The sequence below is a fragment of the Macaca nemestrina genome, chromosome 5 (genome assembly GCF_043159975.1).
Source record: "Macaca nemestrina isolate mMacNem1 chromosome 5, mMacNem.hap1, whole genome shotgun sequence".
NCBI classification, from domain to species: Eukaryota; Metazoa; Chordata; class Mammalia; order Primates; family Cercopithecidae; genus Macaca; species Macaca nemestrina.
The window spans coordinates 106,417,714-106,430,581 of record NC_092129.1 but is presented as its reverse complement, the minus strand read 5'-3'; the positions used below and the strand labels follow the sequence as shown (position 1 = coordinate 106,430,581).

Below are 12,868 nucleotides of genomic sequence, written 5' to 3'. Positions count from 1 at the left end.
TTGAGCATGAGCACCAACATGCTAAAGTAAACAGATGGACTTTGAGGACAATGGGTGCAATTAGCTGTGTGGACTGGGCCGGATACCTGTACAGGGATGCTGTAGGATGCCTGAGTCACTTTGTATGAGCTAAATGAGAAGGACAGCACCTCTTAAGGACCACAGGTACAAAGGTAGGCTCAAGCCTCAAACTCAAGGAGGTAGCTTGTCCCCACCCCTAAGAAAGGCAGCAGAGTAGTTACACTGGTGGCAGCAACATAGAACCAAAGTGGAAGGTACTTATTTGAGCAGAGTCTTGCTTGAAGATGCAGTGAGTCACATGCTGCAGATGGCAGGCTGTGATGGTTGAAGCCTCAGCTTTGAAGTGGCTCTACCCAGTCAAGCTTTTTGCCTGCAGAGCCCCATTTTTGCCCTCATTTACAAAATTGCCACTAGCAGCCTCTAAGCCTACTGCCTTCCCCATACACACATGGATGGTCCTTTTTCAATTATTGATGCTAATGGGTGAGAGGGATAGGGAAAAGAATGAATAATTGCTCCCAACCTCATATTCCTTTACTTAACACTTCCCCGGTCTTCTCCACATCCAAATATCTTATCAAAGTTTCCAGCAAATCTTAACCTTGAGGGATGTACCCAAATGTGCTTCTCTGGGACTCTGAATTCCCAGTGCTTTTTTTTGTGTGTTGATGTGTTTGCTGCAGGAATTGCAAGAACCTAGAAACTCCCAGAACCCCTGCCCTGAGGAGACTTGCAGGGTTCTCGCTGGAGGTCTTTAGAAGCCTGGGTTCATAACTGGGTCTCTCTTAACCAAAGCATCCAGCCTCCCCTGGAAATGTGATAATCTTCAGCTTCTAACAAAAAGGTTTTGCCTTGTGGCATTTAGCTTCTGGTCAGTTAGCTGTTGTTTCTCCCTCCATCCCAGATCAATCTCAGAAAACCAGGTTAGCTCCAAATCTGGCGACTATTAGGAGCATACTGTCGGTGTGAATTTGTGTGTAAATTTAGAAATATTGCCACTTTCCTCCAAAGCTAATTCTCTGTCTTAAATCAAGAGGAAGAAAATGGCTAATTTCTTGGCTGAAATCATTTCTGTCATTTTACTATGTACTTGAGACTATTGCAAACAAATGTAGAGATTTTTATTAAACTGTATTGGTTTTTAGAACTGAAGATTTTAGAAAGCTACTCCAGATCTCAGGCTTCTAAACAAACCGCCAGTGAGATCAAAGCTGCTCTACCTGGCTCACGTATTACAGCCCAGGAACCTAAGTGAGTTTTGAGCAAGAAATAATCTAAAACAAAAGAAAACAAAACAAAAACTGCCTCTAATTCTGCATAGCAGACACTCACCAATTAACTGATTATCAAATGCTTTTTGACAGAGCAATCTTGCCATTGGTATAACTTAAATACACTTGTTTATCAATTGCTCTTTGTTTTTTTAATTTTTCATTAATATATGGGAGGTTGGGTTTCTGGGTGGTCTGTTGATAGCTCAACTTCATTGTGACTTATGCCCCCCAGCCCTCCATTCTTCTCTGTCTTGGAGGAAAACCAGAAACCTCATCACCAGTTCTTTTCCTATATGCCTCCAGGTTACATTTGTCCAGTGAGAGGCACCCACGTGAAACGTCTGAGGCAGAAAAGGAGAAGCTATTTTTCTATAGTGCCAGCTACAGGCGGTTACTCAGAGCCTCAGCTTCTCAGAGTCCTCCTGAGAAGCACCTGCTATGGGCAACTTGATCACAACAGGAGCCCCAGTTTCTCTTGAGAGCTCTGCACTTCGGTTGCCCTTAAAGCAACCTTCTGATCTTTCCTTACCCAGCCCTTCTAATGGTTGTGCAAGCCTCAATTCCTCTTTCAACTCTCTCCAACTCATCAAAAACCTAGCACCATTTCTGGTTTCTGATTAAATCCTGACTGATACTGGGGCCAGGGATTCATTCTCTTTCATGCCTCTTTTTTCTTATAATACAAAAGCTAGGGGTATTAGTCAGTGAGAAAGTACTCATTGAAAGCACAGGCCAGGTGCAGTGGCTCATGCCTGTAATCCAGGACTTTGTGAGGCTGAGGTGGGTGGATCACCTGATGTCAGGAGTTTGAGAGCAGCCTGGCCAACATGGTGAAGCCCTGTCTCTACTAAAACAAAACAAAACAAAACAAAAAACAAAAATTAGCCAGGCATGGTGGCAGGTGCCCATAGTCCCAGCTACTTGGGAGGCTGAAGCAGGAGAATCACTTGAACCCAGGAGGTGGAGGTTGCAGTGAGCCGAGATCACACCACTGCACTCCTGCATGGGTGACAGAACGAGACTCCATCTCAAAAAAAAAAAAAAAAAAAAAAAGGCACATAATTACATAATTTATATTGCAATGTGTTAGGTATGAGGACTCACATCAAGATAAAGTCCCCAAATAAAACAGATAAAATAATGACCATGCATATATAAAATGTATATGTAAACACAATAACTAAAAGTTTGTACCAAGGAAAGATTGGATCAGGTACTCTTCTGGAGGCAAGAAAATCACTAAGATGTTTCGTTTCTTTCTAAAATCTTCTGCTGGGCAAACGTTCAGCAGGCAGCATTCTTGGACATGGGCTGTCGTCCCTGACTGCATCCATCCTGAGCTCTCTGATATGCCATCCTGCAGGGCAGCACTGTCACTGTATGCCAGGGGCACAGGAAGAGGGAGGCCTGTGAATGAAGAAATGTAGTATTGAATTTTCTGCTGCTTCCTGGACACTCACAGGGTGTAACTGGGAAGAATTCAAGGCTGCGAATAGTTCCATTAAAAGGTACACCTATCATTTAGAAGGAGTTGGGCTTCAAGACCGAAAATGCTGCCTCAACTGGCTTAAACCACATGGAAAGGATACAGGAACAATCAGAGGCCCCATGATGCCATCCACTGAGGTTTGTCTCGTCCTCTCCTCTGCTGTCCTCAGCATCAGTTCTATTTTGATGCTGTCCTCCCTGTGGAGGCAAGACAGCTGCCACATCCCTAAGTAACACATCTAGAAACAAAATAACATTGGGTGCCAAAAAGGGAGCATGGTTTCTAGTGTTTGTATTTTCAGAAACAAACAAAACTCTCCCTCTAAACTCCCAGCAATCCACCGCTCTTGCATGTCCCACGGGCTAGAAGTGAGTCACAAGCCCACCCCTAAACCTATTATTGGAAAGATAATGGGGCCATACAAATGGGCTTAGTTCAGCCAGGATTCAGCCCTGGAAGTGGGGTAAGCCCCCTGCTTTGTGCCACATTGGAAAGGGATGAGTGCGTGATCCTGGGGCTTTGACAACAGAAAATCAGGAGGGGATACATATTGGTTTCTCTAGAAATGATCTGATCAAAATAGTAGTTACTGGCTGGGCACAGTGGTTCATGCCTATAATCCCAGCATTTTAGGAGGCCAAGGCAGGAGGATTGTTTGAGCCCAGGAGTTCAAGACCAGCCCAGGCAATATAGTGAGAGACCCAGGCTCTACTCATCAGCCCTCATGAGAAAAAAATTTTCTGGGCATGTGGTATGTGCCTGCAGTCCCAGCTACTTGGGAGGCTGAGGAGAGAGGATCTCTTGAGCCTGGGAGGTCAAAGCTACAGTGAGCTGAGATGGTGACATTGCACTCCAATCTGTCTCCAAAAGAAAAAGAAGAAAAGGTAGTTAATTATTGTAACAGGAAGCAAGGAGGGCCTCAGATTTGTCAGTGTTGTTCATGACAACCACACACTTTCAGAAAGTTTCAGTGGGATTCACACCTTACTTTGCACCACCACACTCCACGGGGCTTGGATGCAATTGTGCTCTATGTAAATGTGTATTGTGTATTCAGCTATTCCTGGAATTCTATTTTCAATCCTGATTTTAATTAGAGGGATACTTCTTTACCACGACAAAGTCATGGTCAGAAGAGAAGCTCAACATTGTACCGAGGTCACAGAAATAGAATTCCATTATTGTGCCTAGAGCAAGCTGAGTCACATGGGTGGAAAATTTTAGATTTCAGTATTGAGGGGCCACCAGAAAATATTCAAAAATATGTAATGAATAGCTTTCCATAGAATAAGACAATGCCATACATGGCCCACCTGGAGATGACTTGATCTGGTGTTTTCTCGATGTTATTAGGGTTTCCTGCAAAAGCAAACAAGAAAAAAACAGTGGTTCCATTGTTAACTATATTAGGGAAATGTTGACCTAAACAGGGTAAAACAGGCATATCTACTTCAGGACCTCTCAGAGTTGTTGATACGGTGCCACAAACTGTGGCTCTCCAAAAGGGGACATTATATTCAGTGTTTCTCAAACATATTTGACCACAGAATACAAAATGGAATATGGTGAGACTGATGTGCAGAATCTACTTTGGGAAAGGCTGCTCAGGCCCTTCATTTTACAGCTAAATAAACTGAGGACCTGTGAAATGAAGGAATGTGTCCAAGCTTGTTCCATTAGCCAGGATTCCTCGGGATACAAATGGAAGCATCAGGAGAGTTTGAAATTTAAAAAAATGATTAAAGTAGGCAGGATTAGGGAAGCCAACAAGATATAGTGAGACACCCAGGGAATCACAGCAGCTTAAAGCTATTGCCACCCCAACCCTAAAGGGGAAAGAGAAGGAAGCTTGTTACTGGAGCTCAGCTGAGAGCTGGAGAAATGGAAGGGCTGCCTGTCAGAACTGTCATGGGGTAGGGAAGAAGGGGATAGATACGTGACCTCAGCCTGTCTCTCCTCCTGTCCTCCCCTTTCCCACTGGTGCTGCCCATTGGCCAAATCCATGTGGAAGCCAGAGGGCGGAAGCCTGGTGATGTAGTCTGTAGAGGTCAGCCTCCCAGGCACACAGCTGAGCAGAGAAGGGTGAGCACATATCTGTGGGGCAGGTGGGGAATAAACAGCAAAATTATATAGCTAGTATTTTGCCTTTTTCATTTTTTAAGAAAAGTTTACCTCGTATATTTCATAAACTTATGTGAGTTGGCATAATACAATTTAATGAACATAAAACAAAAAAATACTAAAAACATAAAGTAATGGTTTTCAAGATGTGGTCTCAAAGTGTGATTTCTAGGGGTTTCTAAGACCCTTTCAGATCTGCAAGGTCAATTTGTAATAGTACTGTGATGTTATCTCGTGTTTTTCTTTCACTCTTTCACAGGCAACCCGTGGGTTTTCCCATGCTGAGTGATGATGTTATTGACTGCTAACGGAATGTGTGCCTGTGCATTCTCGTGATTTAAAATTGCCCCATTTTAATTTCTAATATAGTAGATGATAAGCATTACTCAAATAAACACAGTTTCTTTGGGTCCTCAATTATTTGTGATGTAAAGAAACCCTGAGACCAAAATGTTAATGATGTAAATGTAGCAAAATGACAGATGTGTCCAAGTGAGAAGTAAAGCCAGCTGGACTTCCTGGGTCCAGTAGGAACTTGGAGAACTTTTCTGTCTAGCTAGAGGATTGTAAACGCACCAATCCGCACTCTGTGTCTAGCTAAAGGATTGTAAATGCGCCAATCAGCACTCTGCAAAAACGCATCAATCAGCGCTCTGTGTCTAGCTAAAGGATTGTAAATGCACCAATCAGCGCTCTGTAAAAATGCACCAATCAGCACTCTGTTTCTAGCTAAAGGATTGTAAACGCACCAGTCAGCACTCTGTAAAATGGACCAGTCAGCACCCTGAAAAAGGCACCAATCAGTGCTCTGTAAAATGGACCAATCAGCAGGATGTGGGTGGGGCCAAATAAGGGAATAAAAGCTGGCCACCTGAGCGAACAGTGGCAACCTACTCCCCTCCCCTTCCACGCTGTGGAGGCTTTGTTCTTTTGCTCTTCCTAATAAATCTTGCTGCTGCTCACTGGGTCTGCACTACCTTTGAGAGCTGTATTTTAACAGTCACTGTATTGAAACACTCACTGCAAAGGTCTGCGGCTTCACTCCTGAAGTCAGTGAGGCCAGGAACCCACTGGAAGGAAGAAACTCTGGACACATCTGAACATCTGAAGGAGTAAACTCTGGACACACCATCTTTAAGAACTGTAACACTCACCGTGAGGGTCCACGGCTTCATTCCTGAAGTCAGCAAGACCAAGAACCCACTGGAAGGAATAAATTCCAGACACACAGGTACTTGAAAGGAACTATTCTTCATGCTGGGCACCAAATCTTCTAGGTTATCTAACAGCAAAGTTGATAGGAAACAAAAGGGTTAGATGGTAAGTCATCTCTAGAGCCTGAGATGTGACTTGGGTAAGTCTTCTAACAACAAAGTATAAGAAGCCCTTGTGTGGAGTTCATGGATGATGATCTACTTATCTAGAAATGACATATGGGATACTGGATAATAAAACAAAGTATCTTTATTGCAAGAGTGGTGCATTAGTTTCCTATTGCTGCATAATAAAGGATCACACATTTGATGGCCTGAAAACCATACCCATTTGTTATCTCACTGTTTTTGGGGGTCAGGAATCTGGGCATGTCATAACTGGGTTCTCAGGGTCTCACAAGGCTGAAATCAAGGTGGATTGCATTCTCATTTGGAGGATGCAATGGAAATGCTAGGATCTGCTTCTAAGCTCCTGCAGGTTGTTGGCAGAATTCGTGTCTTTATGACTCTAGTATTAATGGCAGCTTGCTGCTTCAAAGCCAGCAACAGAAACAAGAGTCTCTACTGCTTCAGGTCTCAAACTCCAGGGAAGGCCCAGACCCTCTTTAAAAGGCTCGCTGATTTGGCCAGGCCCACTGAGGGTAAATGCTCTTTTGTTTGACTAAAAGTCACTTGATTCGGGATCTTAATTATACCTGAAAAAAGTCCCTCCGACTTTGCCGTAAACATAATTACAGGAGCGGTATTTCCTTTTGTCCTATCTTATGGTTAAAAGCAAGTTATGGTTTCCACCCACATTCATGGCAAGGGGATTAAGAGCATGACTCATTAGGGGTCACCCTATCATGTATCTGTCAGAGGTGGGGAACAGATTCAACCATAATCAGAAGGGTTTTAATACAAAGGGTTTTAATACAAAGGCATTAGCACAAGTACACGACCAAACTCCTGAGTGAAGACCTTAGAAGTAATATTCTTTGGGGCAAGATTCCCCTTGTGTGAACAACATTCCAGACTCTCAATCAAAACACTACAGTCAAAATCAGAACACAGAAATATGGAAGCATTGCTACCTTGGACAAATAAAGCAACGACAAACATGATGTAAAAGGTGAGTCAGAATCAAAATAAAGTCACACCAGGATCCTACAATTCTGCTGCTTATTGGCTTGGTGAATTTGGCACCTATAATCGTCATTGGCAAACACTAATCCTGCTGTAAAAGCTAATTAGGATTAAGGAGCATTATCCTGGAGGCCAAAGGGATGTGTATGAGGTTTTAAAGGCCCTAATAATGTCTTTGAATTTGTTAGACTGATATTTTAGTATTTTCCCAAGCTCTCTTCCTGAAAACTGTTGAAAAAAAAGCTGATAGGATTTTTAAATGAATATCCTACAGATGAGGGGGTATTGAAGGAAATTTCTAGGAATAAATTAGTCTAACTTGGGGGTGATAATTTCCTTCTGTAAAGATGGAGGAGGCCACTCTCTATGCCCATGATGCAGAAACAATACTTGTAGAATTTATTAGAGGAGCTCACTCATCTAGAAGACAAAAGTTACTATTTTGGGGAGAGGGGAACAACTTCAGTGGCTCTTTGTGCTCTGTACACAGTCTGCTCTCAAAAATGTTGATTGAAGATGAGGATGCAGATAGTGAAGATGAGGAAAATGATAATCCTCAGAGAGTTCAAAACACTACCTCTAAATAGCTGTCTTTGCTAATAATGCCTTGTTACTGGCCAGGGCCATGTGATATGAGATACAGGACTGGCCTCCAGCTGAGGAAGGGGAGAGAATAGAGAGGAGAGGGGAGGCTGCCAGGGCAGGGAGCTCTTGGGTGGAAGGCAGAGAGCCTGAGAGACAGATTTCACCTAATGTAAATGTTTCCCAGAATGGTTGCTATTTTTGTTCTAAGTAGTTTGCTTATGCCAAAAGTGCATATTTTCCCAACAATCCTCAGGAAATAAGACACAGAAGTCTGTCTTTAATTTTCATGATATCCTGCAATTTAAATCAGTCTGGATGCATCTGTGTGGTTTTTATTTTTTGGTATTGTTTAGATGTAATTAAGCAAATCAATATACAGGTACTTAACTATATATTAACAGGGCCATTTGCTAACAAACTTAGTTATAGGATGGAATTATACCGTAGTAAAGATTTAAAAACTTGTAATAAATTCAATTATTATCAAGTCATTACTCAGAATCTGAATTTATAGATATATTACCATATCTTGACAGGAATTTATATTGATTGGATATTTTGAATATTAATAAAATATAGAACTTAGTATTAATAAGTGGAACTACGGTACAATTTTAAAAAGGAGAAAAACAAAATTGTGATTTTTCTAGTTTTTTAGAATTGAAGGGGTTAATATGTTTCTCTGAGTCTCACATATTTGTATTTGCCTCTATGCCTATCAAAAATTTATAAAAGCTACTCTAAGATTGGTTATCTTATTTTTTGTTTTTCCTCCATTTATTTGTGTTTATTAAAGAAAACGGTAATGGAGCTAAAGGTAGGTGAGTCGCCTATAATAAGGAAGCTACAGTAATTAAATTATTGTAAGGCCACCCCTCGAGCTGTCATTCGAAAGGATGAAAGCTTAATTTTTCCATCAACAAAGTAAATTTCATCCAAGCTGTTGTTTAGAATGCCACATGCATTTAAAAATTACATGTTTAAACTAATCAGGAGCAAATGGAATTTAAACCCCTCATCAAAATAACATGGATAGATTGTAAATTTATGGAGCATTTTCACTATAGAAAATTAAGTCCATTCAAAACATATCCAGGATTCATCAGGCAAACGGGGCAGTACTGATGGAAACTACCCACTGTGTGAGCTTAAGGCAGAAAGGTCTCTAATAAATTAGAGTAAATAGCAGCTGAACTGGCCTCACCATGGCTTGTCTGTTCAACCTAGCAAGGAAAAAAAGTTAGCATTAATTGGTATGCTCTAGGCTCTCTCAAAGGAGCAGGCACTTAGAGCAATTAAGTCAGATGCAGAAAAACAGCTCTGCATTGAAAAGCTGACAGCAGGACTCCTGCACAATATACGTAATGAGTGGCTGAGGACTTTAATGGATGGAGGCTTGGAGACTAATGGACAATTAATGTAAAACAGATGACTTCCCTTGGAGATGACAGTCTTTTGAAAGGCGCTTCACCTGCTGCTCGAACAAATGCGGCTAAAGCGAAATGAAAACAGGAACGTGGTCTCATTGAACAAGGCTAGAGCTAGTATTTGTGTCCCTGCTTTCTCCTTGAGTATTTTCAAAAACTAGGTCAGGAATTTAACAATTCCCTGCAGCTGGTGGTGCAAGCCCCCTCCTGTGGCCTCCTGCCATCCAGGGTGGCCTGGGATCACTGACTGTGCCTCTTGAGCCTTTTGAGAAGCTGCCCTAGCTCGCCTTGTTTAACAGGCAAAAAGAAGACAGGCCATATTATAGTGTCCCAGCCTCACTTTTAAAAGGACAACAAACCACCCAACATAGAAATTGCAGTAAATACATATTGGAACATCTCTTAGAAATTAAAGAACATGGTTTCTTCTCAAACTAGGCTATTTTAATTGTGCTTTAATTTTAAGTTAAGATAACTGGAGTCCTTCAAATTTAAGCTTTATAAGCACAGACAGGCTCCCTCCTTATGATAAGTGGTTGTGTACCGAAAGCAAATAATTGTTTGCAAAGAGAAACCCATTTCCTATAGAAACAATGCTGCAATGGCATTTAAGTTTCCACGTGATCTTTCCGAAATCTGTTTAATCCAGATGGAAGCTTAACACAAGTCAGCCTGAGCCCTGGGTCCTGGAACAGGGAGGAGACAGCTGCCCCTGTGGGAGACGGGAAGGAAGAGGGAGAAAAAAGATGTTTCCCTCTCTTTCTTAGTGGGAAATGGGATTGAACTGAGCTATAATTTTGAGTTACAAACTAATCCTTGGCAATTTTCTATCTTCTAACACCCCTTTACTCAACACGCAGGAAATCAGTGCCTTATGTCATTTAAGTCGCTAGGCATTTCACCCCTGCCCCTAAGCCCCCAACTCCTCTCCTCACTACAAATATACATATCTTAGCAATTCCCCACTTGTTCTCCTGTAATTTTTCTTCCATTTTCTCATAACAGTATATCTCATCTAGAAATTGAGGAAAGCATCTTGTATGGGCTAATGAACACATTTGGTTGATGGCCTGAGCAGTCCCAGAAGCCTTTGCATATTAAAGAAAGAATATCTTCTAAACTCACATGCATGTCCCATTGACAAAATTTCTGTAAGAAAAAAAAAAAATCAAGTCAAAATTTCAGGTATCTAATTCAAAAAAATCCAGAAGTGCAGGAGAAATGTATTAGGATATTTGTTATAGCACTGAAAAGTAGAAACCACGTAAAAGTCAATGAGAAAATACCTTAAGTGTAATATATTCATATGGTGTCAGATTATGCAGGAGTTATGTGGGCACATTAGAAAATTAGTGGATGTCACCCTCTTCTCACAGCCTGCTTAGGTTTCAGCCCCCATGTGCCTGCTCAGCAAGACATGGTTGAGCAGGGTGAGATTTGCACAGCTCAGTTTATAAGCTCTGCCCCTCCCTGCAAAGTGAACAGAGTCATGGCAAGGGTAGAACTTGGATTAAGGCAACAAATATTAATATATGTAGTTTGTATGTTTTAATCCAGAAATTCATGTAGCTGGTGTGGCATTTACTAAAAGTTGGGTAAGCAGGAAATATCTATTTTCTTCAAATCAAATTCAATATGACTGCCATCCCCTATGTCACTGAATTGCAAGAAATTCAGTCTTCATTATTTGTTTCCTCTCCTCCTTCCTGGATTTACATAAAAATTGGAAGGATTATTTGGTGCCCAGAAAATGAGCAAGTCTCTCAGTGGGTCCAGGGTGCTATGAATCTTCACCCCCAGGCTCCAACTGAGGCAGTTGGCTCTCCCAGTTCTGCACCAAGCTGCTTCCCTTCAAGCCCTCTTCTCACCTGAGTGCAGCCTGACTGGGGGCAGTGCCAAGAAAGGGGCTTGGGGAATGTCCCTTCCTCGCATTCCAAAAGCTTCCATGTTCCCTGGACAAACTCATTGACCCATTCCCGCTTGTGCCAGCCCTCTCAGTGAGCTCAGGTTTCAGGCAAGGGAGGTAGGTTTCCAGGTGGCCAAGATGAGCAGTTACCTTAATGCAGTAGTTCTCAGCACGTGGGTTCCGGCCTGCAGCGTTGGTATTAAAAGGATAGTTACAGTTAGAAGGAGAAATAGCTAATGTAGATGACGGTTGATGGGTGCACCAAACCACCCATACATGGCATGTGTGTATACCTATGTAACAAACCTGCACGTTCTGCACATATATCCCAGAACTTAAAGCAAAAAAACAAAAAACAAAACAAAACAAAAAAACAAAAAAAGCCAATTCTTGAACTCCATCCCAGACTTGCTGAATCAGAAACTGGGGGCAGAGCCCAGCATGCTGCATCTTAAGCCTTAAAGGAACCTGGGCTTTTTGCTCTGACCTCATAACAAACCACCCAGAGGGCAAAGGTTCTGGCTACCTCCTTTAAATGGAGAAGGGAAAATAGAGAGGTAAAAGCAAAACCATCCTCATTCTTCCAGATACCTCTACAGCAGCAAAAAAATAAAAAATAAAAAATAAATCCCACATATATACTTTAATGATCTCTCCCCTCTGATAAGGCACTGTGTAAAGAAAGCAAAGTTGAGATTTATAAAGGATGAAGAAAACCTGAACTCATTTGATCTACACCCCACCAACAAATCCTCGCCCCTACCTTCAAGGTTTAAGAATTCAGGAGGCTTTATCCTGAAAAAAGAGCATGCTGAGAAATAAAGGTCAAGTATTTAGACTAGGCTGTTCCACATCTCCATGGAAGGAAGAAATGTGTGGACACCCCTGGAATTTCAATTGGTTCTCCTTTTACAAGGATTTTTATACTAATCAAGATGGAACCAGCACATAACTTCCTTATACTAAAGAATTTCATATTAAGAAAATACAATATCCCCCCAATCTATTATATTAGATAAATGCTAATTTTTATCACATCATCTTATTTCAACTTTGTTATAAAGGCTTGATTCATGCAAAAGTGGAGAGTCATCATTTTTGTTCTTAAACCCAATTAAATGTCACTTCCTGATTCATCCTCCTGCTGCTCCAGATACTTCTAACACATTTCAGACCTGAAATTTTTTAAGCTGCTGCTTCTTTTCCAAGTGATTTTAAGAACCTGACATTAAAACATAATTACATGGCGGAAAAATACTTTTGAAGCTGCTCAGTGTGACTTTTTTTAATAGTGAGTTTTCTGACTTGCATGCCTCAGAGGATGATTTTCTGAGCTGTGTATAACTTGACAGCATCTCTGCAGGCCCATTAGTCACCTTACAAAATTGCATGAACTCTTTCTGGATCCCTGGGGTAGCTAAAACTTAGCAATAAATGAATGGATTATGCTTCATACAATCATATTTTTAAACTGTATATATTAACAATCAAGACTGTTGAACAGTTTTTGGCTTTTGAGATTACAGTCACAGTTATTACTCTATGATTCCCTTTTTACAGATTCAAAAAATTTTAAAGACAAATGAAGCCTGAATTGGCCTCCAAGTTTTACTTGAGGAAATCCAGGCTATAGATCAATTCAGACCTTGATCAAGGTCACACAGCGTGGTTTCAGTGCAGCAGGAATTGGACTCTCAGTCCTCCAC

General features: G+C 41.4%; 1 protein-coding gene across 1 annotated transcript; it reads right to left on the bottom strand.

The window, feature by feature from the left end:
* Positions 1-2,363: 2,363 nt before the first annotated feature.
* On the bottom strand, positions 2,364-11,099 carry LOC105496838 (uncharacterized). Its single transcript, XM_024797606.2, has 5 exons — positions 10,973-11,099; positions 10,382-10,405; positions 6,060-6,187; positions 4,726-4,878; positions 2,364-2,702 (listed from the first exon to the last, which is right to left on the bottom strand). Exons 2-5 carry the CDS (start codon positions 10,392-10,394, stop codon positions 2,580-2,582), a joined length of 417 nt encoding a protein of 138 aa, XP_024653374.2. The 5' UTR covers positions 10,395-10,405; positions 10,973-11,099; the 3' UTR covers positions 2,364-2,579.
* Between the last annotated feature and the right edge of the window lie 1,769 nt (positions 11,100-12,868).

Bases quoted from the DNA above. Each gene is read 5' to 3' on its own strand.
- LOC105496838 (XM_024797606.2), bottom strand. The intron at 4,879-6,059 runs GTGAGTGTTACA...CCTGCCCCACAG, and splicing joins TGAAGCCGTGGACCCTCACG to ATATGTGCTCACCCTTCTCT. The intron at 2,703-4,725 runs GTCACGTATCTA...CTTCATTCACAG, and splicing joins AGGAGGAGAGACAGGCTGAG to GCCTCCCTCTTCCTGTGCCC.